The sequence below is a fragment of the Buteo buteo genome, chromosome 12 (genome assembly GCF_964188355.1).
Source record: "Buteo buteo chromosome 12, bButBut1.hap1.1, whole genome shotgun sequence".
NCBI classification, from domain to species: domain Eukaryota; kingdom Metazoa; phylum Chordata; class Aves; order Accipitriformes; family Accipitridae; genus Buteo; species Buteo buteo.
In genome coordinates this window covers 6,883,527-6,908,082 of record NC_134182.1, presented here as the reverse complement: position 1 = coordinate 6,908,082, position 24,556 = coordinate 6,883,527, and the positions used below count along the sequence as shown (strand labels likewise).

At 42.7% G+C, this 24,556-nt stretch overlaps 1 protein-coding gene across 1 annotated transcript; it reads right to left on the bottom strand.

Moving 5' to 3' along the window:
- Positions 1–5,326: 5,326 nt before the first annotated feature.
- On the bottom strand, positions 5,327–15,345 carry SDE2 (SDE2 telomere maintenance homolog). Its single transcript, XM_075042529.1, has 7 exons — positions 15,192–15,345; positions 14,488–14,605; positions 12,222–12,333; positions 11,515–11,684; positions 10,688–10,799; positions 9,645–10,053; positions 5,327–6,061 (listed from the first exon to the last, which is right to left on the bottom strand). Exons 1-7 carry the CDS (start codon positions 15,330–15,332, stop codon positions 5,846–5,848), a joined length of 1,278 nt encoding a protein of 425 aa, XP_074898630.1. The 5' UTR covers positions 15,333–15,345; the 3' UTR covers positions 5,327–5,845.
- Between the last annotated feature and the right edge of the window lie 9,211 nt (positions 15,346–24,556).

Sequence of the window (24,556 nt, the reverse complement as noted above, 5' to 3'; positions counted from 1 at the left end):
GTGGAAAGTCAGATGCCCAATCCACATCCCAGCAAAGGTGATAATCAGAGGAGCTCCTCCGGCTTTGGCTGGGAACAGCTGGAGTCTGGGAAAGGGGAACCCGGAGCAAACAGAAGGCGGGAGGTGGAGATCCCGCAGGACTTTGATATTTTTAGAGGAGCCTCTTAACAGTCTCAACTTCTCCCAATTTTTGCCATTAATTTAATGGGAAATTAGCTCCTGTGCAAAATGCTGGATTTGCAGCCAGGACCTGAAGTCCTCTGTCCATTCCTGGAGCAGGTGCAGGAGAGCAGCGTGCACGATGTCAGCGCGTTTCAGAGTAAAACAGAATAAAAAGCTAATCACAACTGCTGTATTCTGGCCTGCTCTCCAGGGGTACAAGGGCACTTCAGAGCTGCGTGGGTGCTGGGATTTCCTACAGCTAAACCAGCAGGTACAGAACAGCCATGAAACTGTTTTTAACCATGGCAGGAGATAGTTATCTGCAGATACTGGGCACCTGAAAGTCATGTCATCAGACCACAGCTCTCAGTATCCTTTTGACAATTGCTGAATCAGGGCTTTTTAAAAAAAAAGCTATTTAGTAATTTTGCTTTAAAGGCACTCCTAATGTTTATTTGTGGTTTTCTGTTTACATTTTTCCTTCTTCTAATTTTCTCAGTGACAATAAACCCGCCCCTTTGAAAGTCTAAGTACCTGTATCCCCTCTAAAAGTTTGTTTTCTCTTTGCTGAAAATGAATGCAATCGGTTCATAATCGCTACCTCTCCCACGACTGCCAACTTCCATCCCAGTAGTCCATTAACTCTGTCACCCTTAGGAGGTCACACCTAGTTACTATATGCTGGATGCAATACTACACAGGTCATAAGGTACCATCTATATAACCACTAGACATCATGTTTTCACCAAAACATGTAATATTTCCAGCAGATGTTGCACAAGCTGGCTGGCTCCTTATAAACCCTGCTCTTCTTTCCGTACATCCCAAGTAGGTCTTTCAAGAGCTTCTTGCTCCTTCCTGCGCTGCAAGTTTTGTGTAAATCCCTGATTCCTTGTGCCTGGTTAGAGACACACAGGGAACGCAGCGGGGAGAAGCAGGATGGGCAAAAACATAGGCCACCGGGATGCTTCCCAGGCAGGGACAGCTGCTGGGTCCAAATCCAGACTAACCATCCTGGATCAGCCAGCGCCTGCCCGGCCTCTGGCAGTGCTGGAAAGCAGCGGTGCCTGCCCAGCCCCTCCTCAACAGCTGGAGGTCAGCGGAGTTGTCACCTCCCCACCTTCAGGTGCCATTAGGGATGTTAATCTGCAAAGCCACCCTAACTGCGCAGCTATAACTGAAAGCAAAGCCGGCTGCGAGGTGGCTGGCTTAACTCACTGCGGTGCGGTCTTTAACATCTCCTGTTAACTGTTTTGGAGGAACCTTTAAGATTTAAAAATAGCACCTTCCTGAGAACAGGCACTGCTACAAACAAACCTTTAAAATGTCAATGTTTTCCAGAAAGCAAAATCTTGGATAAGAATGAATTTCACGGGGATCAAAATGATCAATTTTGGCTGTTTCTGGAATAGGCAGAATGACACAAATGTGACCTAATATCCCCACTCTGCAGCAGCACCGTATGCCTGTGCACCATGGGACAGAGCCAGGGCCTCCGGTCAGGTATTTTCTCCAAAGGGCTGAGGGTTTTCTCAGTGCTGCACAAACTGGACACATCCTCCGCCGTTAGTTCAGTGCCACCTACAGTAGCAAGTGCAGAAGCTGTCAGACTCAGGAAACCAAAGGAAGAAATTCCTGCACGCTCCAGCAAAGTGCCGTCTCGGTGAAAACACCAAAGTGGCTTTTTAGTAACTCGTTTACTCGTCCGTGTCGTGGAGGTCTGCGTAGGCGAGGAAAATGGGAAGGGAGCCTTTTGGTTGAAGGCTGGCAGCTGTCGCTGTGTCTGCTGGTGATGACCTTTCTAAACTTCCCCAGGTTATTTCTCTCTCTGACCTGCCCCGTTGTCTGCTATTTTTTGTGTATTATATGTACTCACATTTCTTCCCAGGGTATAGATGGATCTGTATGAGGTGAGGAAAATCCCGCCCTCAGGTTTGTGCCACTGTTTTCGCTAACTAATTTTTTTCAGTCAGTAACTCTGAAATGCAAAAGAAGCACAAGACAGTGCTCTAGATCTTCTAGATATTTGAAATGCATTTAAAATGACAGTTGAAAAGAATTCTGTAAGTCATACCACGTGCTTGTTGGGGAAGTGTTTGCGTGGGAGGATGAACCTTTTCTCTGGAAAGATGTTCACAGTTTCGGTGCATTTACAACCAGAAACACTTTTGAAATCCAAAGCTGCATTAATCCTTGGAAAAAGAAAGACCACCTCTATTCTGAGGCCATTCTGTCCTATGGAAATGGCCCGTACTATGTTGGAAGGTTTCAGTTTATATTCTTTTTTTTTACTGGTATTTGTCGACTTCTTTATTTTCTTGCCCAAATTCTTAAGAAAGCTTCAAGCATTTCACCTACTTGTTTCTGTTCTGTCGAAGGATCAGTCCGAGTCCTGTTTGTTACCCAGTTATTTTCTGAAGGATGCCTTACAGACACGTTAAAAGTCTAGCATCGCCAGCGAGTGCCCGTACGGCTCTCCAGACACAGCATTGCTCTAGGCTAACCCTTTCCATGGTGTCCTGGTTTCAGCTGGGATAGAGTTCGTTGTCTTCCTAGCAGCTGGTACAAGGTGCAACTAGGAACCACAACACATGGGCACATCCCAGAGCAAGCACTTGTTCCTCTAGCTCAGCAGGAGCTAAACAATTCCCAAATAAACGTGCCGAAGCGTGGAGCTGGTTAAAGGTACAATCTGTTGTCCTCTAACACAGATGTAGGGTGTATGTTTTAATTCTGGCACTGCTGAAGACACAGTTCATCCATAATGCGTTCAGCACTACTGCTGGTTTAAAGTATCCCAGTTCCCCTTCCCCAGCCAGTGTTTATTCCCTACCCTGTGTAACGCGACTTCAGTTGTGCTGGCACAAATTTGTGAGAGCCACATCATATGCCCCATCAGGGAACTGATCGGGTTTAACAAGGCACCCACAACAACAACAAAAGGCAAATGGGTGACACATGGGGTAGACGTGGAAATGGCTGCGTCAGTCCAACCGAAGCAAGACTGCAATTACAGTGAGGGGAAATAACTTAGGCAAGAGTTGTTGCCAAAACACGTCATTAAACTGGCCTGTTCTGTCTTGGCCCACACCATCCTTGCCCTACTCCAGAGGAGCTCGTGTTCAGACAGCTGAAGGCTCTCCTGACCCAGATGATGCGCCCGTGTTTATGAGAGCTGGCTGTAAGCACACTGAAGGCTTGCCACCCAAGCGGGACTGCTGCCGGTACGTAACATTCCCAGCTGACACATTTACACCAGCAAAACTTCATTATGTTGAGGTGACGTCCCAGGTACCCTCCATTCCAGTTTCCTAATGAAATATATTCACTAAACCCCATTTCCTTTCTACCCAGGGTCCACTTGTCCTGTCACAACCCCCATGAGATATGATGTGCAGAGCCTCAACATCTCTCTCCTCTCCCCCCCCTTTTTTAATTTTCCAAGACTCTCTTACAGATTGTCAGATAGGCAAAGTGCTTTACTGCCACCAAACATCTTCTTACCTACTAGATCATTTGCTGCATTTAAGTCAATGTTCAACATATAAACCAGATTTTACTAATGATAAGCTGCAGAATGCTACGTTCATTACTTTTGGATCTCACATGCAGGTAAACAGAGAACAGTTTAAATGTGCTTTAACGATTCAGCCCTCAAGTGCCATGATTTATGTTTTCAGAACACTGTGTCAAACAGATCCACAAGTGCTGGGTTTGTGTGTCACGGTGTAATTACCACCACTGCAAATACCTGCCCATCCTTTTCATAACTCCTCGGGATGCTAACAAAGCTTATCTTGTGGATGTGAATTTAGAAGTTGGGGACCCTCAGCTGAAAGGATACCAAGAACTTTTATTTAACCACATCAAATGTGCCTGCAAATAGGTAAATGCTCTCAAATCTATCTTATGGGTAGAAAAACTACAGTACATGCAGTGTTTTTGACTTGCCTAGACAGCAGCTGCTGCATCAGAAATAAATTCCGCACTTCCCCATGCCCACCTGTCTGCAGCAGGGCTGAGCCCCGTCTCCTCCAAACCAGGGTCCGTGCAGAACACCCCAAGAACTCCCTCCCGGCCGGCTGCCAGGGCTGGAGGGGAGTCCGAGGGGGGGGCCAGGGCCCCGCAGCCCAGGCCCGCAGCGACACCTGCCGGCGTGGGTCGTGTGTGCCCCCCCACGGAAGGGACACACGCACACACAAACCTGTGGGGGAGCAAGACTTTGCCCGGGAAGGTCAGGGAAGGACAAGCTGTCAGGTTAACCACCACGCTGGAGCAGCTGCACCACCACCACTGACCCAACAGCTTGCCTGCAGAGTCTGTCACGGACAAATCCTTGAGCTTTGACACTCTCCCTCAATCCAAAACTTCCAAGCATGAACAAAACAGCTTCTGAGGAGAGAGGTCATAAGACTGCAAAACTGACTGAAGTATCAGATACAAGCTGCTCATGTCAGAAATGTTAAATACCACACAAGTGAACTGATTTCCTAGCGTTTGGAGCCCATTTCCTGCCAGTATTGCAATTCAAAACTTTATGAGCCAAACTTTAAAACAGATAAATGGATGGTATGATGTCAGAACACAAGAGATAAAATATTTTTCAAGCATCTCTACAGGAAAATCAGATAAGCAGATCATAAACATAATATTCTCCAGCATATGGTGGTAAATCTGAAATGCGAGGCACTGAACTAAACATTTTTTAAAAGCCTCACAAACCAGAGAAGTGGCAGCTGCACCCGCAGTCATGCGAACATGCCGCCTTTCCAGCAAGGGGCCTTCACCACCTCACAGGATAACTCCCAGCACTGAGATGTCAGATGCTGCTCTAGGATAAAGCACCACCACTGCAGATATTTAAGTCCTTGGGAGACCATTCCATTATTTTTACCATAGGGAAAGAATTAAAAAAACACAGCCTGAATTTCCCATTCAGCTTCAGATGATCACTCTGTATCTGACAGACCTTCAGCAGCCAGCAAGCATATTCTGTTTAATTTCTTAAGGATGTGATTCTCTCTTTTCCCTCGCTCAGATACTTTTCCAGAGCAAAATAAGTAAATACCCTTATTAAACTTCTTCTAAAAGAAATACTTACACACATTAATCATTTGTATCATACCGATACCTGACATCCCAAAGAAACTCACAGAACAACATCTTTATTTATACTGATCTCATCCATATAAAAATGTTCTTTTTATTTAAAGAAACTTCAGGTTTTAAGCCTGGATCATAAGTTCAATGTTTCTCATTTGATAGTTGTAACTGCCCTAACTGGAATGCACATTAAAGGAGATTCAATATAAAGCTAAGAAACAATTGCTATTTTTCTTAAAATAGGTGATGACGGTGTCATACAACCATTTTCCAGAAAATGTTCAGGTTATTTCTTTCCATATACAGAGAGTTTGTTCTACCTGTTGCATTAAGACTTGTTACAACCATTTGTAAAGCTTATCAAAAGACAGTAGTTTCACTCCTTTAATATTGATCGTATTAAATGCATTAACTAACTCGCTATCTAGCAACTTACTCTGTGTTACATTAATCAAACTGCATCAAGAATAGAAACAACAACTATCCAGGGATGCCAAAGAATTATATGTGGCAGTACAGAATGACAACAGAGTAAGAAAAAATTAAAAGCACATGGATACAAAATAATTTTTTTTTAAAATCACTTTTTTTTCCCTTTAGAGGGTTTTGCAAATAAGGCAGGATCGATCTGGTCTCTAGACAGACCTCTCACTGAAAAAAGCCTTGCTGCTCTTTCCTTTAAAGTGCCTCCACATTTCAGTCCTAATGACATCAATTCCATCTTCAGTTTATCTAAACCCAGGGCTTCCATTTCAGCAGCAGAGTTGAATGCCAGTAGGTCTATTGGTTCCACCTCCTGCAAAGAGAAAAACATCCCATCAGACTATTATTATTTTCTTCCTGATTGGAGGGGGAGAAACAAGTATAGACAGAATGCTTCATTTTACAGAAGACCTTCAATTAGGATTATCTCAAACTCCTAATTACTTAATAAAGCTGAGCAATGTCTCAATATGTATTATGTTGGATATTCTCATTATTAGCGGTACTTATGCTAGCCAGGCAAAGTATTACTGCATCATGTACAAGCAAATTGAAGCTAGCTAGCAGCGTAATTGTAGAACATGCAGATTTTAGCAGAAGTAACACACCCAAGAGCAGGGTAAATGCCCAGGTGAGCTTTGTACCTGGTGTCCAACTGTGCTGCTGCAATTCTACTCCTCACAGTGCCTCTGCTAGCTAGTTAAAGGCTCACTCTTACATGTCCAGACAAGCTGCAGATGTGCTTAGGCTTGCAATATACACAGCCTCTAAGACAGAAGCACTGGTCATTTTAAATTATGAACACTGCTGAACTTTTAAAATTATGCCACTACAATTAACACATTCTACCTGCAATAGAGGAATGCCGAAAAAGTAAAATAAAAAAAAATAAGTGGCAATATTTAATCCTATTCCTCTGGAGACAAAATAGTCGACACTGTTTTTATCCCCACAGAAGTTAAGTACTCTTAAGAAAACTGAATTAAAAAGAGCCCACCATCTCACCTAGCAGTTCAGTAGCACAACCTTGGCTTCCAGAGGCACAGCAAAGCTAACAGCCCCTTTTTAGCCCGATGTAGAATATAACCAGTACACCCCCAGCAGCAGCAGAAAGGAGGATGAATAGTTATTTCTAATGCAGTTACACTGTAATTATAGAAATAGATATAAAAGCACCCTCTTTTTAGTAAGGTTAACCAAAAAGCAAGTTCTAAAACTCACCTCATCCTGCCACAAGAAAAGGGATTAAAATTTAATCTTAAAATGAAATTAGTATATTTGCAGAATAATCAAGGGTGAAAGGGACGTCTATAGATCATCTAGTCCAAGCCCAGGGCCTTGTCCACACAAGAACATGGGCAAAGCCTGAATAACTAAAATGCTGGAATTACTAACACACTACACATTAACACTAAACATTAACACACTAAAAAGGACACAAAAATCTAAGCCCATTTAGTTCAATACTTAAAAGCACATATTAGTCTTATGGTACGTATCATGGTGGAGTTATCAAAGAGACTTCAGAGCAAGTAATACCAGCAGTGGGAATGAGACCACTTCATTATAAACTCAGCAAAAACAATTAATGCTAGCAGAATTAGAACCTTTGTCCTGCTAAGCATACAAAAAAAGACTGGTTGCCTCATTATTCTCATCCTACTTAAAAAAAACAAAAAAAAAATTAAAAAAATCCATCAAGGACTATTATAGAAATATTTCCAGCTGTAATAACAATCTGCCACAGCATTGGTGGAGTTTCCTGTTCTAGGAATAGACAGTCTCACAAATACTGAGCAAAAGGTAAACAGTGAAGAATGGTAAACATCCTGTTTAAAATTTGCCAGCTCTAATATTACAGTAGATGGTAAGGTTCTAATTTATCAGATTACATCCTTGCTCTTTTTTCTATTTAACTGTATTAAACTTTCACTTATCAGAATTCAGTCACTGGCAGTAGCAGCTGATGGTAGACTTTCTGCTCGAGCTGAAAAAAGGCACAAAATCCAAGCAACTCCCTAGCCTGAAAAAAAAGCCACATTTTGTTTTATTGCTAGAATAATCCTACATTCATTACCCCTAAAGAGTTTTAATAGTAATACTATGCAAGGAGCAATGAAGCACAAGTATTGGCACCTTTTACTGCCAATTATTAGTTGGGCTTTCATCAATTCAGTGGGAAAAGCTACGCTCCCTCTTGGCTGGAAGATGGATCCAAAGCCTCTTCAGCAGAAGAATCCCAGCCATCCTCCTGTCAATCACCAGAGAAGGAACCTCATGGTCAGCACTGCTTCTGATCTGGCTGAGGGCTGCGACACCAACCCAAATTGCCAGCAGAGATAATGGTACGGCAACAGTACAGGCCTGCTTCCACCACAGACGTACCAGATGATCCATTTTAAAACGACTCTTCCACCATCCTTTGCAGTTTAGATGAGGCCCATCATTTACACTCTCTAGCGAAGGAGCTGCTGCTTTCAGACTTTAGATGGTCAATGAAGAACCGAAGCTTACAGCAGACTACTGAGGTTCTCTATGAACTAGACTCAAGTCTTTTTATAATAAAAACTGAGAAAGACTGATCAGCTGATTGGTTCAGGGGGCGTCTACTTGGAACAACTTCTAATTTAAACACTGAGTTCAATTATAAACATTAAGGTCAAATTATGTTATAAATAAGACTAGTCAAATTGGACAGTGTTTGGTAATGTGTCAAAAAGAATCAGTAAGAGTCTTTCATCCTACAAAAGGGTTTTTTCCTTTCTTCCCCTCAATGAAGAATTTTGGGTCCAGAGTGTATCTATTTATGTAGAAGGAGGAAAAAAAACAACAAAAAACCTCAAGAGAAACATGGATCTCAGGAAAGACAATACTAGACAGCCAAGGGCAACTGCATCCTAGTAGAAACTCTAGACTATTAAAATCTTAATTGTATGAAGTTCTTCCTTGACTGTCCTGGTTTCAGCTGGGATAGAGTTAACTGTCTTCCTAGCAGCTGGTACAGTGCTATGTTTTGAGTTCAGTATGCGAAGAATGTTGATAACACTGATGTTTTCAGTTGTTGCTAAGTAGTGTTTAGTCTAAAGTCAAGGATTTTGCAGCTTCTCATGCCCAGCCAGCGAGAAAGCTGGAGGGGCACAAGAAGTTGGCACAGGACACAGCCAGGGCAGCTGACCCAAACTGGCCAACAGGGTATTCCATACCATGGGATGTCCCATTTAGTATAGGGACGGGGAAGTGGGGGAGGGAGTCACCACTCGGGGACTAGCTGGGTGTCGGTTGGCGGGTGGTGAGCAATTGCACTGCGCATCATTTGTACATTCCAATCCTTTTCTTACTACTGTTGTAATTTTATTATCATTATTAGTTTCTTCTTTTCTGTTCTATTAAACCATTCTTATCTCAACCCACGAGTTTTACTTCTTTTCCCTATTTTCTCCCCCATCCCACTGGATGGGGGGGAGTGAGTGAGCGGCTGTGTGGTGCTTAGTTGCTGGCTGGGGTTAAACCACAACATTGACCCATTCTACTTAGCATCTTTCAAGACAATGCTACCATACTACAATTCAGCTTTCTCTATGGAGACACTGTCAACCAAGAGCCTTCTTTGGCTGCAGTTTCCATTAACTTGCTACATTCCATTTTCACAAGTCCTACGATGAATCTTCAGGGAAGCTGTTTTTCCTTTTAACGTTGGGATTGTGCTCTGAATCAAACTCTGGAGATTCTCTTAGCTTACGGAGACCATGATTCTAATTCAAGCATGTACATCTAACACGCTGAAGTCATCGGATACAAATCCCCTCCCCTTTTCTGTGATCCACAAAGGGAAAACTGATTGAGTAAAAGCAGCTGAAGAAAAAGACGTATCACATTTTGTACTGCTTCATACTTACTGGGCTCTGTGACTGGTTTGTTTCCTGTGCCTTAGAAGAAATATTTTCTTGCTCCTCTTCTTTCGGAGCTTGGGTTACTTCATTCTTTTCTTGGGCCTCTTCCTTCAGGGGCTTTGTCATTTTGCTGTTTTCTTCAGCTGAAATTTCAGCCTGCCCACCTGTGTGTGTCTCTCCTTGCAGATCTCTTCCAGTACCTTCTGGCTGCTCCAGTGGTTTCTCAGTTGCACTGGTAGTTGGACTATCATCTACCAAATCCAGAGAGCTGCTTGAACATTCATTTGAGTTTCCAGCATTTTCATTATATCTGCTGCCTGACGGACAACTTCCATCAGATGCATGTGGGGAATCATCTTCACTGTCATCCTCACAATCTGAACTGTCAGGATCATCCAATCCTTCCAATCCCAGCCTGGCATAAGCAGTACATTACAAATGAATATTAATCTATTTTCACTTTTTAAAAAATTATTTTTATTGTCACACTTTCTTTCCAAAACTCACTTCAGGGAGCTGCAGTGAACTACTGTAGCAGCTACTTAGGATAGTTTAGTAAATGGAAGAGTTGCTAAAACTGAACAGGACCCAACATCCCCGGAAAACAGGTATCTTTTTACAGCATTCCTAATACAGAAATGTGTGCTACCTATTGCTATTCCAAACACTGCTGGAATCATTAAGACTTCTCTTTCATGTCACATTAGGTGAAAAATGCCAGGAAAAAATAATAATCTTTCTTTAGTTCATTGTATATTTAATTCATTAATGAAAAAAAAAAAGACATGAGAGTTATACAGAATGTAACTGTATTAGTGGGGAGGGCAGGCAAAGGTGCCTGTTTTTGCAAATAAAGATCCTCTGCTCAGCTGGGACAGAATTAAATGAATGCAGAAAGATTTACTTTCAGTTCTCCAATTTAATCAGTTCAATTTAATTTTACTATTTAAGTCTACATCTCTGATAAGATGTTGCTTGCTTGTATGCACCTAACCTGTCATCCTGTTCAAGGCTTAATACTTAATACTCAAGAGAGTCATAATACTTACCAAAAACATTTTCTTTTTCGAGATTTTGTTCCATTCTTTCCAGGTTCACCTGGACGCTTCCGACTACTGCCACTTTCTGGTGACACCATTTTGCTTGAAGTGGCCTGCAATCCTTCAAAACAAAGTTAAAAGTCTACTTCATCAGTACACAATTCACATATGTTGTAAATTCTACTTAACTTTTAATTTCAGATGCAATTTAAAACACTAGCTGAAAATAATCACTATTGGTGCACATTTACATAAACTCAAAACTTCAAGATAAACTCAGTAACAGCAAAAGCTTTCTTACACGGCTCTACTAAGGCACGGAATCAATCTTAAAATTGGATTCTTGAACTGAACTCTGTTTCTACATCCCATTCAACCTCAAGTTTCACTATCAAGCTGCCAGCAAGGGAACCCTGCATGGGTAACTAACTACAAAAAACAGGAAGTGAAACAAGGTATTTTGTAGTTAGATTCTATTTCTAGTAAGACCTATTTATATATTATCATTTCACTGAAACTGATTACATAATTCTTACAGCTGAACTAGCAACACTACCTTCACAGAATTTTGTTTTTATTATGATGACACTATAGCACAGCAAGATGAAGCATCACTTGTATCTGTGTTACATTGTTCCAAAGCAATTTAAGAAAACCAGTAGCCAAAAAGGAAAAAAGAAGTCCAACAAATTTTACTGGAATTTAAATTTCATTCCATTGAAAGAGTTACTGTCAGCACCTTTTTTTTTTTTAAATTTCCATACCAGAGTGATGCTATAGGGACTTTTAGTTTGCTTTATTTTTTGAGGAAAGAAGGTGAGGTTAAACTGCAATACCTTTAAGGACTGAATCTTCCAGTCGCTCAGCCATTTCATGACACTGCTGCTGGTAGTCTGGATTTGTGAAAAAGTGCTTTGGCTCCGCAAGTTTCCGCTGCAGCCTTTCCAAGCGCCTTTGCTCTTTTTCTGCTTCCCGTTCTGCTTGCTGCTTCACCCATTCAGCCATCCTGCAGGTGACAGAACCATGAAAATGAGAGTGTTTCCAGCATTTAATGTAATATCAGTTTGTTGCTTTGCAATTACTCAATGCTTCTACCACCTGCTAGGACAGGAGACAATGGGAAAAGACAACTAGCAACACCCAGGGGAATTACTGAAGGAACATATAGGCATTCTGCTACAGAGAACAGAGTAAAGTTTATTTTGGAAGCCAGAAACAGCAGTAAGGCCACATATCCCCAATACCACGGTCTTGCAGCTTCAGAGAGAACTGTGAGAATTCCAGATGAGAAATCTAAGAGGCACAGAACAGTCTCTCAGAAGCAGGCTGCAGTACAATCACACCTATTTTGCAATAATAGAATTAAAGTCAGAAGAATGCTGTTGGCTTCCAGTCCATCTGTGCTTAAGATTTCACTTGTGCTCTTTTTAGTATTCAAAATAAAATTTCATTGCTACAACAGCCTGTCATTTGACCTCTTTTGTTAACAGTGAACTACAGTTCAGTTTATTTTATAATTCTAGCTTCTAAAAAAATGCCTTACGCTTTTTCGTGATTGACATCTCGAAGTCTCCTTCCACTAAGATCTCGGCAAGCCTCTCTATTTGTTGTCTTTTCAATCTGAGCACCAAGTGCTCGCAGCATAGACCCAAACCCTGAGGAAAAAAGTAATCAGAATTAGCTAAACAGAAACAAATGAAGATGAGCTAGTACACAACAAAAGAATTAATTATGGAAAAAGAATACAGTGAGTTCAACACTTTTCTCTCCCTTGATGCAACTGAAATAAAGTGTAAGTTGAAAGTTGCAACATGTTGGACAATTGTCATTGGGTGAAATGCTGAAACACTAAGTGAAAAAAAGGTATCCAGCACTTACCACTCATCTCGTTTTTGTGCTCCTGATATCACACCAGATGAACTCCAGATTTACTAGAACCTGTGCAGCACTTCTAACATGAAAGCCTATTTCTGGACTCCCCCAGTGAAATGGTTTGAAACCTTTTTTCTCTCAAGATAACATTTTGGGTCCTTTCTAATTTAGCCAGGATATTCCTCTCCCCCAAGCCCCTGCCAAACTTAAATTCCTTTTTCAAAAACTCTAACAAAAAACAAAATAAATTTTTTAGGAGACAACCTTAGCCGCTTCATCAAGATGATCATGATGTACAATGTTATGCTGGAGAGCCCCCCAAAATAGATTTCTACACACTCCTCAGTCACTAATTACTCATAGGCAAGATTGCTCATTTGTCTCACTCAGTCCCATCTTATTTTGTCCCCAGCTGGTGAAAGACACTTGTTTAACTACCTCAAAGAAACACAATGTGGATTAACATTAATATAATCCTTTAAGCAATTTGAAAGTGCCAAGCACTGGTTTTTTAAGTAGAAGCTGGACAAATCTATACTTTTCAGTGCCCCAAAAGTACCTTTAAGGAGTGTTACAAACAGCAACCAATCCAGACAGCCTACTGTATCATGAGGCAGAAAAAGTACTGTGTTCAGCTAATAAAACAAAGTGCTGCCATTAGTGAGGAGAACTTCTGTAACTCATGAAACATGCCACTGAATTTTACACTGTGAAGAACGCAGGCCTAGCTGCTACACCTAGCCAGGTTATGTTCCCCAAAATCAACAGCAATGTATTCACTAAGGTTGCAGGTGCTAAATTAGGTCTGATAATAAAATGCTCAGTTCTCTTCTAAACCTGCATAATCTCTATTCCCTTGAGATTACACAGTAAATCTCAATAGTTCTGACCTGTGTTTGTTTCCCTGTTTTTATCAGGATTTTAAGTCATGAAGTCAAAACATAAGGAACACTTTAGAAATCAGACAAAATTGTTACAGAACAATTTTAAACTGACCCCAATGGCACATCAGTAACAGAGAGTGAATCACAGAATGCGTATCCTGTGTCATCCCAGGATAACCGAAGCTGGTGGACAATAGGTGAGGAAGAAGCATCCTATACTATGAACTTCTACCACGTGTACCACTTTTAGGACTCTTAAAGAAACTAAAATACCTCATAAGCTATCACAACAATATTTATTTCCAGTTCTATCTAAAACGAAGAAGGCAAAGTAAGATGAGCTGCAGTCTGATGCAAGGCTGCACAACTGTTCAGGATTTTAGCGCAACAGCTAGAAAAAAGGATTAAAAAAGCAAACATACTGACTCCAGTTACACTCAAATACTCTGCTAAACTTGTTTCACCCATCATATTCCATTTTAGGGAATGTCCACATTGTCAGGGGCTGCATCATTTTATACGATTAATATACACCTTCAGCAACACAGTTAAAATATTTTGTCAATATAAGGAGCCTAGCTTAGACTGAATTTTTTAGTTCCTAGGCTACTGAGATCTTGGCATTTACATGCTTTATCAAATAAGTGAAGACAAAATGAGTTAGGTCACATAACATACTCAAATCACAGACTATTTGTACCTGGAATATTTGTCCTAAGTGACCACAAATGAAACTTAGGAGCCAAAGAAGCCAGGTGCTTTTAAACACAATTTTAACTCTGAAGTCACTCTGATGCATGTCACAGATTTCTACTAATAGAGCTAAGCTGAGCAGGGGTGCGAAGAGGTACACCAGCAAAGCTGTTAGCTCAACTGCAGCTTCCCTGGTCAACTCTCAGCTTCGCATGTCGATCTTGGTTTCAGCTCAGAGACGTTATATCACAGTCATCCACATTACAAGAGATCTGCTAACAGATTAGGACTGCTGCTATCAGTATAGACTATGGTATAACAAAAGTTTTTAAATTGGTAACAAGCAGTTAGGCAACAAACCTCCTTTTCCACCACAAAGTCTTGGTTCCAGACTATAAACGGCTCCATTCTGCAACACATCTTCATCATTAACCAGTCGTCCGTTACATTTCACATACAAGCTTTCTTCAGGAATATTCTAAAAAAAACAGCAAAATTGAGTCGTATAATCGACTTAAAATGAAACATTCTGACAAAAAAGATCATTAAGGAGTTATGTTTCCCTCCTTCCTACAGGAACAGAAGGCAAGCAAAAATCAGACGATCTTAAAAGCATAAACATTCTCTGTGGTGCTTTTAGTTCCTGTTTACCAAAGAATTAAACACAGTCCAAATCAGCTTGTAAACACGGATAGGGAAAAGCCATGCTACGGGAAAACTTACACTAAACGCTCAAACGCCGTATTAAAAACAGACGCCGCATTTTTTGAGCTGTAAAGAATTTAAGATTGATCTCATATATATATATATAAAAGATATGTAAGAGACTACAGGATTCTCTTACAGCCAACCCTCCTTCTCAGCTAAGCGACAGCAACGAGAAGTAGCGTGCCCGCGGTCGCGACATGCGACAGCCCCCTCAGTGCCCTGACGGCGAACGGGACAGGGGCGAGGGCAGACATGAGGCCTGCTAGCCCCCCTCCGGTACCGGGACCACCATCCCCCCCGCCCCGAGGCCTGAGGCGGGGACGCCACCGGTTTCTCCCTCACCACCTTTCACTCACCAGCGCCCGAGCCCGATCGCGGAGGAGGCCGCGCACCGAACCACCGCCGGGGGGCAGCGGCCACGGCCGCGCCCGCGAAGCCAACGGCTCCCGCACCAACACCGCCATTGCTCCACGGCGACGCCAACGGCTACTACGCATGCGCCTGTGACGGAAGCGGCGCACGGTCAGGTGACGCGGGGCGGGGGCGGGGCGGGGGCGGGGGCGGGGCGCGGAGGGAGGCTCCGCCTCCCTCCGCGCCCCGCCCCCCGCCGCCGCCCCGCCCCCGCCGCCGCCCCGCCTCAGCCCCGCCCCAGTTTGGCGGTGCGGGCGAGGGGTGCTTTGAATAGGCTGTTAATTGCTGTTAGCTGCTTTCCCCCTAATTAGAGTTTTAAAAGTTTTCCTAGTTGATGGGTTTGGGGGCTTTTTTGTGGTTTTGGTGGTTTTTTTAAGTGCTGGAAGCTCAACCCGGACTTTAAGGCAACCTGTATTTCTGATATTTTGGAGTCACTGTGGTGTTTCAGTCGTTTTAGGGACCAGTTTTACACCTGAAAGGTAACCTGTGGTTTTTTTATATTTGAAACTCTGGAGTCGGTCTGACGTTTCAGCCCTTAGGGACCCAATTTATCATTTTATACATGTAAGGCTAAAAGAGAATCCGTTTCCATGTGTGCCCTGGTGTCTTGTTTTAGGAAATGGCCTTGAGCACTGTTTGTCTGGAGCATCCCTGTCTCCAAGCATAAGCAATAAAAGAAACCATCCTGGGAAGCAGTTTCTGTCCTTTACCTTTTTTACACGAGGCAGCCCTATAATTCTCATTCAGACCGCTATGTGCAGCCTACCAGGTTGTAAAGGCTTTTTACAACCTGTCACATCGACTCTGTCAGGACGTAACGGCAGGCAAAATGGACCACAGCTCCGAACAAGCTCGTCTTCCCTGCTGTTTTAGTAGCGGTGGCGGCAGCAGCAGCATGAGAATGGAAATACTCATGCCACCTCAGGTGGCTGGGAAGGGGCAGCGCTGCCGTGGCGAAGCACTGCAAGTGTAATGGAAATGTGCGGCTGTTAATTGTCCAATCAAATATGGTGCAAATTTCATGTAAGGACTTGCAGGACGATGGACTCCATCTCTATGGCTTCTTTGTCCTGTTTATTCCTACATGCATTTTAGCATATGGATGGGGAGAGGCCCCAAACTCTGATGTTTGGGGCAGATTTGGTTACATAGTCACATAACGTATTTTTTATATCAGGGTGAAAGTTGAGCTGGAGCAGGAGGCCACACTTGGCTCTTCATGACATGCGGTAACTACCCGTAAGCAGGAGATTGAAGAATTGGTTAGAAGAAAATGCACACCTCTACCTCTCCAGGAAAGGACGCGTACAGAGGTGTGATGGCAATCCAGGCTGTGTAACTACTGCATTCTTTGGTGGCTTCAAATCTCCTCCATGTCTTCAACATAACCACCCAGCTAGAGGATATTTGAAGGTAGGTCACGATCAGCTGTCTCTGGTGGGAACTGTTGCAAACACTAGTGAAGACGTGGTTGGGCTGCCCCGAGATCTGCAGCACGATACGCTTGTCACCTTACTTCCAAATAACGACGTTACCTGCAGTGCCTTTTTGTGGAGTAGCAGCATGGGCAAGGACCGTTGCTCGTGGCATCGTCTGCCGCTTCAGCTCTGCCCCTGCCCAAGGGGGGGTCCCCTGCCAGGGATGCACCTGACACACTGAAAATCCCCAGTTAGCAAGCGAGACTGGCGCCTGTGTGGGAGCCTGCGGCTAAATCCAGGTCTTAGGCATCGATGCTGCTTTAAAAAGATGGGGCTTATGTCTGAGGTGCTTGGCTGTTCCGGAAAGTTTGGTGCTGTGGCCGTCTCAACCTTTTTGCTTGTGGAAGAGCCGTGCTGCTTGGCCAGGTCTGCGTGAGCATGGAGAGGTGGCTCTCGTGCCTGATCGTCTTAAGTCGATGTGGTAAAAAAGGAGGAGGCTGGGAAACAAAGAGGCAGAGAGGTGATGTGACCCAGAATTGGGAACTTCACAGGCAAATGTAAACAAATTAGTAATAATTTAATTGAGGAGATCTTCCCATGGGCTTGCCATGGCCAACTCACAAATCAAACTTGGCTCACCCTTTCTTACGCTGTATTAATTTTAGCTAAAATGTTTCTGCACGGCGTTTTGACCCAGTCTAGACAATCCCTTACTGTCTTTCTATAACAAGTTGATATTTCCAAATTATGTGTCATGTTGCTGCAGTGTGACCATTCAAACCTGATGTCTGTGTAGCCTGGAAAAGCGGTGGTTATTTTGTGCTGGATTGGGCCCAAATTCAGTTGAGGTTATATTTTAAGTCATGTGGTACCGCTTGTTTCACTTATAATCACATGCCCTATGTTTGGAATGCCACCTAATGTTCAATACCACTAGATCTGGGATATTCTTATTCATATGCGATATCTGATCGAGATGTAACTGGCAACGTATGAGGTATGCACGTATACAAATGCACATGAATAAGTATTTTCTCGGATCTGCAGGATTTCAGTTGCATTCCGAGGGCATGATTCATTTCCTCCTCTGAAACTCTGGCCACCGGCGCTGAGGGTGTGGAGCTCGCCGGTGCAGGCGGAGTTATGGTCCAGGAAAGAGTTGGGCTGCGGGACCGACCGTCCAGTGGGTGTGCTGAACCGGTGTCACTCACGGCTCCTTCGATCCACAACTTTTTCTGAATGTTTCGAACTACTCTTCTATCTGTGCCGGTGGATTCCTGGCCCTAGCGAGCACCGACTGAATTCTAATTTCCCAGTGAGGAGCGCCTTAGCTAACACAGCTGCCGTCGTAGGGAGAAGAGGACCAAAACAGAGGGTCCGCTGCACCCCGAGAGGAGGTGTGCATCAATGACAGCTGTCATTCATAACTGACAGCTGTCATTCATAACTGACACCTGGATTCTGCCTGCGGATACGGGCTGTAGCTGTTGGTACGCCTGTGAGCGTGAGAGCTGACAGCGGTAGCGTCATACTGCCATAAATCAGGCCCTTTGTAGATCACATGTTGCCATCTTATGGGTAGTTTTGGGCTACTAATGCCGTGGTGGGTTGTGGGTGGCTATATCTAGGGGACTTGCGCAGATCCTTGCACATAGCCAGGCTACGAGCAAGTGACATCTAATAGGCAGCGGAGTATTCTTCTGTCAGCTTGGTCCTACAGCAGTGCTAGGTATGTAGCCCCCATTCTCATGATTTATGCAATGCCGTTTAGTGCCACATGAATGTCGGTGGGTGAGCGTTCCTGTCTCTCTTGTTCTTGATTACACTTCTATTCCTAGAACTCATCAAAAATCTATTGCTTTGCCTCTCACAAAAAAGTTTAAATAAGTCAAAAAGGCTGCTATTATAATTTCCCATTTGAAATGTATTTTATTAGAAATGTTATTCTCTTGATAAAACAATGATCAGTCTCTGATTCTGCAGTGGTGTTTTAGACTTAATTAATAAATCATGCTTGCCACTTTTCATTTAGAAGGGATTTTACAGACATCATTAATTAAACCTGACAGAACCCTTGTGGGATAAGTAAGTACTCCAACTTTTTAAACAGTGACACTCAGGCAAACTGGTTATACTGCTTTCTCAAGACAGTGGAAGGACCAAGACTAGACTTTAAAACTTCCTGCTATCTTGACATAATTTAAGAGATGAGACTACCTATCCTTTTCTTATTTCATTCTGATATCCATGCGTGTGATGCCTGAGTTATTGGGTGTGGTTCTGTGGCCTATAATATGCAGTGTGTTAGACTAGACTATTTTCTGCTTAAAATCTATTATTTGATTTAATGTGGAAGAGAGTTTTTAGAACATCTCTATCTGGAACCATCAGATGTGTAACTGTCATAATGCTGCTATTCATTCATTCATTCATTCACCCTTGTTGTTTGCTCCAGTAGTTCCATTTTAATAGTAGTAGCAGTGCTTTATAGTGCTTAATAACGGTCTGTCAAGACCAAGATCACATTATGCAAGACTCTGTACTGAGAGAAGGTGTAAGGTACCCATTGGCCCTTGACTTCTAATCTGCACATGAAAGATGCCTGTGGGAGTGAAGAACACAAAACCAGTTGTTCACAAGGTACCCAGATTAACAAAGAATGGGTCAAAAGTTGCTCTGGTAAGAATTCAGTGCTTCTCACTTCTAAAATTGTTCCTAGACACAAGCAAGAGAAAGGATGAAAGATACCCCTTAAAATATGAAACAGATGTGTATGTTCCTATTAGAATACTCTAAGTGTAAACAGATATTAACAAAGGTAAATTTTGTCCACCAAAGCCACTTTGAATTTGAAAACATGTCTTAAGTGTGGGTTTTCCGTCTGCTAGACAGTCGATCATGTACTATTGCATATATGGAGACTGGCTCATCTGGATATATTTTCTTTCACATTTTAATGGTATCCCAAAGTGTAAGTTGCAGATAATGTATTTGCAAGGCTGAAATGCGTTACACGCTTTCATATTATTTTTGCATGGAGAATCAGGACAGAATGAAAAGAAACCTTTGTGTGCATGTTCTTAGGACAATAATTAAGATGCTATATGACATGAGGGAACATTTTTTACTTCAGATACTATGACATCATACTGTTTGACAAAAATGTAATTAACCGTAATGAATCTAAGTTGATATTTGCAAGTGCAGCTTCCTGCCAAATGTCAATAGTCATCTGCTTCAGTTTCTGTGTTATCAGCGCAATGGGTAGAGACAGTGTGTTAAGATACCTGATACTGGGTTGGGAGCAAGTGGGGCAGAAATACAAATGTTATGTTACTTATAATACCCTTGTATTAATACAATGGCTACTGTTAAATATACTCACTGTCTCACAGTGAATGCCTAGATATCAATCTCCTAGCAAGTTTGAGGTGAATAACTGTATTTTATTCTTCTCATAGCCCATAGTCAGCAATAATGCAGATACTTAGACATAATCAAGATTTAAAAATAGCTGTAAAACTGGTTTTGCCCTCACATTAGTCCCTTTGTTGTGCTTAATATCTTTGTCACCATCCTATGCAAGGATGTTTAAACTGTGAGTCCTTTCAGGGAAGGAGAATGCTCTGCACATACGTATGTATTGCACCTGAGAAACTAAGGTCCCTTTTTGTTTGGCCATAGGTATCGTCAGCACAGTTGGCCTTGTTACTGTTAATAATAATTTTAAATTTGGCAGCAATATTTGAGATGAATTGTCTAATTAGACAACCAGGTAATACTGTAGAAGTTAATACTTAGGATTCTAAGATGTCCTTAACCTTGTGTCTCCTCTGATGTGCTAGCCATAGTGCTTAGATTTGGTCTGTTCTGATTAATTTGAACTGAATGCAGCTGGAGAGCGGTAAATGGGTTAGTTGTAGTGTACAGTATATTTTATAGGAAAACAATACCAAAAATAAGTATCTGCCTCTCTACTTTTGCTCTCCCTGTAATGAAGCTAACTGCTTTTAATTATAGCTTGCAGAGACACTGTGCTGAATTACTTAATCTCTGTGTAAGGACTGGATTCTAGTTTCTTAATTGGCATCTGAATGTTTGGCAACGTCACAAAAATCCAAAGCTCAGAGCGAGCATATGGTATGAGATGTGTATTATGTACGTGGTAGATCTCTGTTATCTGTCAGACCCCTATGCCTTAGAGTTTTTAAGAAGCAGGAGTAAACATTGCATGCCCTTGCAATGTAAGCTTTTCATCTTGTTGTAACACTGCAATAATTTGAAGCTCCTAGACCATAGTTAGTTATATTCTTCTTGAAATGATCAGCTGAAGGAGAAAAAAAGAAAAAGATTAGGTATCCTCACTTGTTTTTCAACTGAGATGAAAGTTGATTTGGAAATGTTCCTTGCTAAAACTGAAGTTGCATTTCCAGTAGTTGGGAGGAGCTCCCAAATTACGTTACCCCACCCACATTTGCTTGCTTTCAGTTTACCTGGGGAGATTCTTCAAAGAAACTGAAGGAGAAAGGAGGACAGCAACAGAAGGGAAAGCACACAGGACAGGTCTAAAAAGACAGAAATTTAAAGCAGAGAGCCTGAAGCGGGTAAACCCTCCTTTTGCGTTATGTTCAGCAGAGATAACACGTGGGTAGCAGTCTGTGACACGTTGTGGGTGTTCGTAAATCCTGTTTAAAGCAGATCATGTCACTGATCGTTTGTCCCTTTGATAAAATGTTATGAGTCAGATTCTCAGCTAGTGTAAATTTTGAAAGCTCCATTGGCTTGAAGGAGAAATGTGTGAAGTTAAGGATCCAGTCTGCAGTGGCCTCATTCTTCGGGTGCTGAGTTTGCATGGCTTCCTTTTGACTGGATCATTATAAGCCCCACTTACATTCAGACAGCATTCTTGGAATAGTAATATTTATCTCCTCATGTAGGGAATGTTCTGCTACTTTAAAGAGGACCTACAAATGGCTAATAATGGATGCAGGTTTTTATTTGTTTCTCTTTAAAAGAAATCATACAAATAATATTTAGGGAAAATGCTTGGGGTTTTTTTGTTTTAAACAGTAAGTTCGAGTTGGAGAATAGTGACATTATAACACTACAGACATACATAGCTTCTTGTTGGCTTGATATTGGAATAGTTTGCCATTTTGTTTATACGTAACTGTCATGGTCTAACCCCAGCCGGCAGCTAAGCCCCACGCAGCCGCTCGCTCACTCCCCCCCGCGCAGTGGAATGGGGGAGAGAATCGGAACAGTAAAAGTGAGAAAACCCATGGGTTGAGATAAAGACAGTTTAATAGGTAAAGCAAAAGCCGTGCGCGCAAGCAAAGCAAAACCAGGAATTCCTTCCCCACTTCCCCTGGGCAGGCAGGTGTTCAGCCATCTCCAGGAAAGCAGGGCTCCATCACGCCTAACCGTGACTTGGGAAGACAAACGCCATCACTCTGAATGTCCCCCCCTTACTACTTCTTCCCCCAGCTTTATGTGCTGAGCACGACATCGTATAGTCTGGGATATCCCTGTGGTCAGTTGGGGTCAGCTGTCCCGGCTGTGTCCCCTCCCAACTCCTTGTGCCCCCCCAGCCTCCTCGCTGGTGGGGTGGGGGAGAAGCAGAAAAGGTCTTGGCTCTGGGTAAGCACTGCTCAGCAGGAACAAAAACATCCCTGTGTTATCAGCACTGTTTTCAGCATAAATCCAAAACATAGCCTCATACTAGCTACTGTGAAGAAAATTAACTCTATCCCAGCCCAAACCAGCACAAACATCTTTTCGCACCCATGCAATTGAAATTAAATTGTTAGTATGGTGTTTAAGGAATGTCACTGGTGTATTTTGGACTCCCCTCCAGTGTTTCTTCTAATCCTTTCCAAAATAGAGGTAATTATGTGTCATCTATGAGGAATTTGTAATACAGTGTGCTATGCCCCTTGAGGATCTTTATTAAGTCATATGTATGTAAGGCCTGGAAAAATCATGTCCTCACATGGTTATATTTGAATATTAGCAACATGACAATGATACAACTGTGCATTTGTTCCTTCATGTTCCTGTCTAACTTGGGCTCTGGCCTAGAAGTGATGTCGGTGTCAGAGTATGTCAGATTGCTTGTTTCTCAAAGCAGGGCTATGAAGAAGTCTTGCCAGTGTGTGAAAGTCACAGCTGATGTGAAAATCTTGTTGATGATGGTTGTTTTTTCCTCCCCGTCATTCTTCCGTAGCGGGAAGTTACAGGAACAGTTTGTCAGGAGAAGCCTTCATGCCACTGGAACCACGTCTGACTCTGCAGAACGAGGCATGGCACCGAAGTGTGTTCACTGCATCATTTGTGTGGGCGGCCCTTTACCTGTGAAAGGCTCTGCAAGTGATCCTGTGGTTCTCGTAACCAAGAATCTTAAATATTGCACAATCTTAAATTGTAGATGTGGCGTGACCGATCTTCGTGGGCCTCTGAGCCACATACCAAAATTTAGGACTGCCAGCTCGTTCTTCAGCGAGCCAAGGGAGAAAGGCGCTGTGTGCTTTTTGCAGGTGGGAAGTGACAGTGGCTCCCAGGAATGCTAGCTGTCCATTGTGGGTCAGGGTTAGGCTGAAAGGTCTAACTTCAAGATGTAATGAAGTGTTTAATGTCAACTTCAGTAGCATTTGATAAATTACTCCCTCTCGCAGTGAGGATTTATCCTACCTAAGCACAGCCCCTCTGTTGGGTGTGGGACAGAGTGCCAGCATGGGAGCTGTACTTGAAAACCTCGTAGCCCAGGGCAAAGAGGCTTGGCAACCTCTCCCGAAGTTCTTTGTTGCAGAGATTTCAAGTGGTGCTGCTTCTCTGCCTCTGCCTTGAGATCCATGCTGTGCAGTCCACGTCAAACCCACCTGATGTTCTCCACTTTAGTTGCCTAGATTGTGGCTTGTATTTTAACATCACTTGTACACTTTGAGTAGTAGTGCCAGGACTTAGCATGCAAAAGTTGTAGCAAGTCCCCACAGAACATAAGGTTTGCCAGAATCATGCAATGTTAGCACATGCTAAATTTGTGCGTTCTCATTTACCTTCTGCTGCTTGTTTGTTTGTTTGTTTTGATGGGGTTTGAGCTGTTAGGGGATCAAGCTTGTCTCTGCAAGCACAACTGCCTGACACTTTCTTTAGAATTCAGAAACAGAAGATGAGATTTTGATGTTGTCACCTGTCTGCAGGGATTTAGGGCTTTTACTAAAACTCCCCAAACTCACTGTAAAACTTAAAGAGGGAATTTTTGTTAGCAACTGAGACATACAAGTCATCTATGAAGAACCAGTGCTGCCTGACAAATTCTTCTCACACACCAAGGATCACTGGACTCCTTTGAATCAGGTGGGCCCCATGACAGCGGCTTTGCAGTACCCACAAAGAGAGCGAGGCTTGGCAGGCACCGTTGATCAGAAGGAACTACCTAATTGCCACATCGTTCCTTTGCACCCTTGCTTCCTGCTCTCTTCGCTGTCACAAGAGATGGTGTGGTCAGAGCGTGTTTGGGAGCCAGGAACTTCTAATTCTGGCTCGAGCACTGTCGTCTTTGTGATGTGAAGGCGGGCATGTGGGCATTTTTACAGGTTTTCTTAAAAATAGACTCTTGTCGGGGTGCCCACATCTGGGTATGTAGTCAAAAGTATACTAGGCCTGATTTTCAGAAGTGGTAAATACCTATGAATCCTTTTATTCTCTGCTGGGATTGTAGATACTCAACAATGAGTAGTTAGGGCAAATTAGTTATTCTTTAGAAGGCTTGAAAGTGAATTGTGTTACGTAAGTTTCTAAGCATTAGGAAACTAATGAGCGGCGCTCATATTAAGCACTGTTCTTAAGAGCAACTGCAGTTTTCACATTGAGATGCCTTATGAGATGCAAAT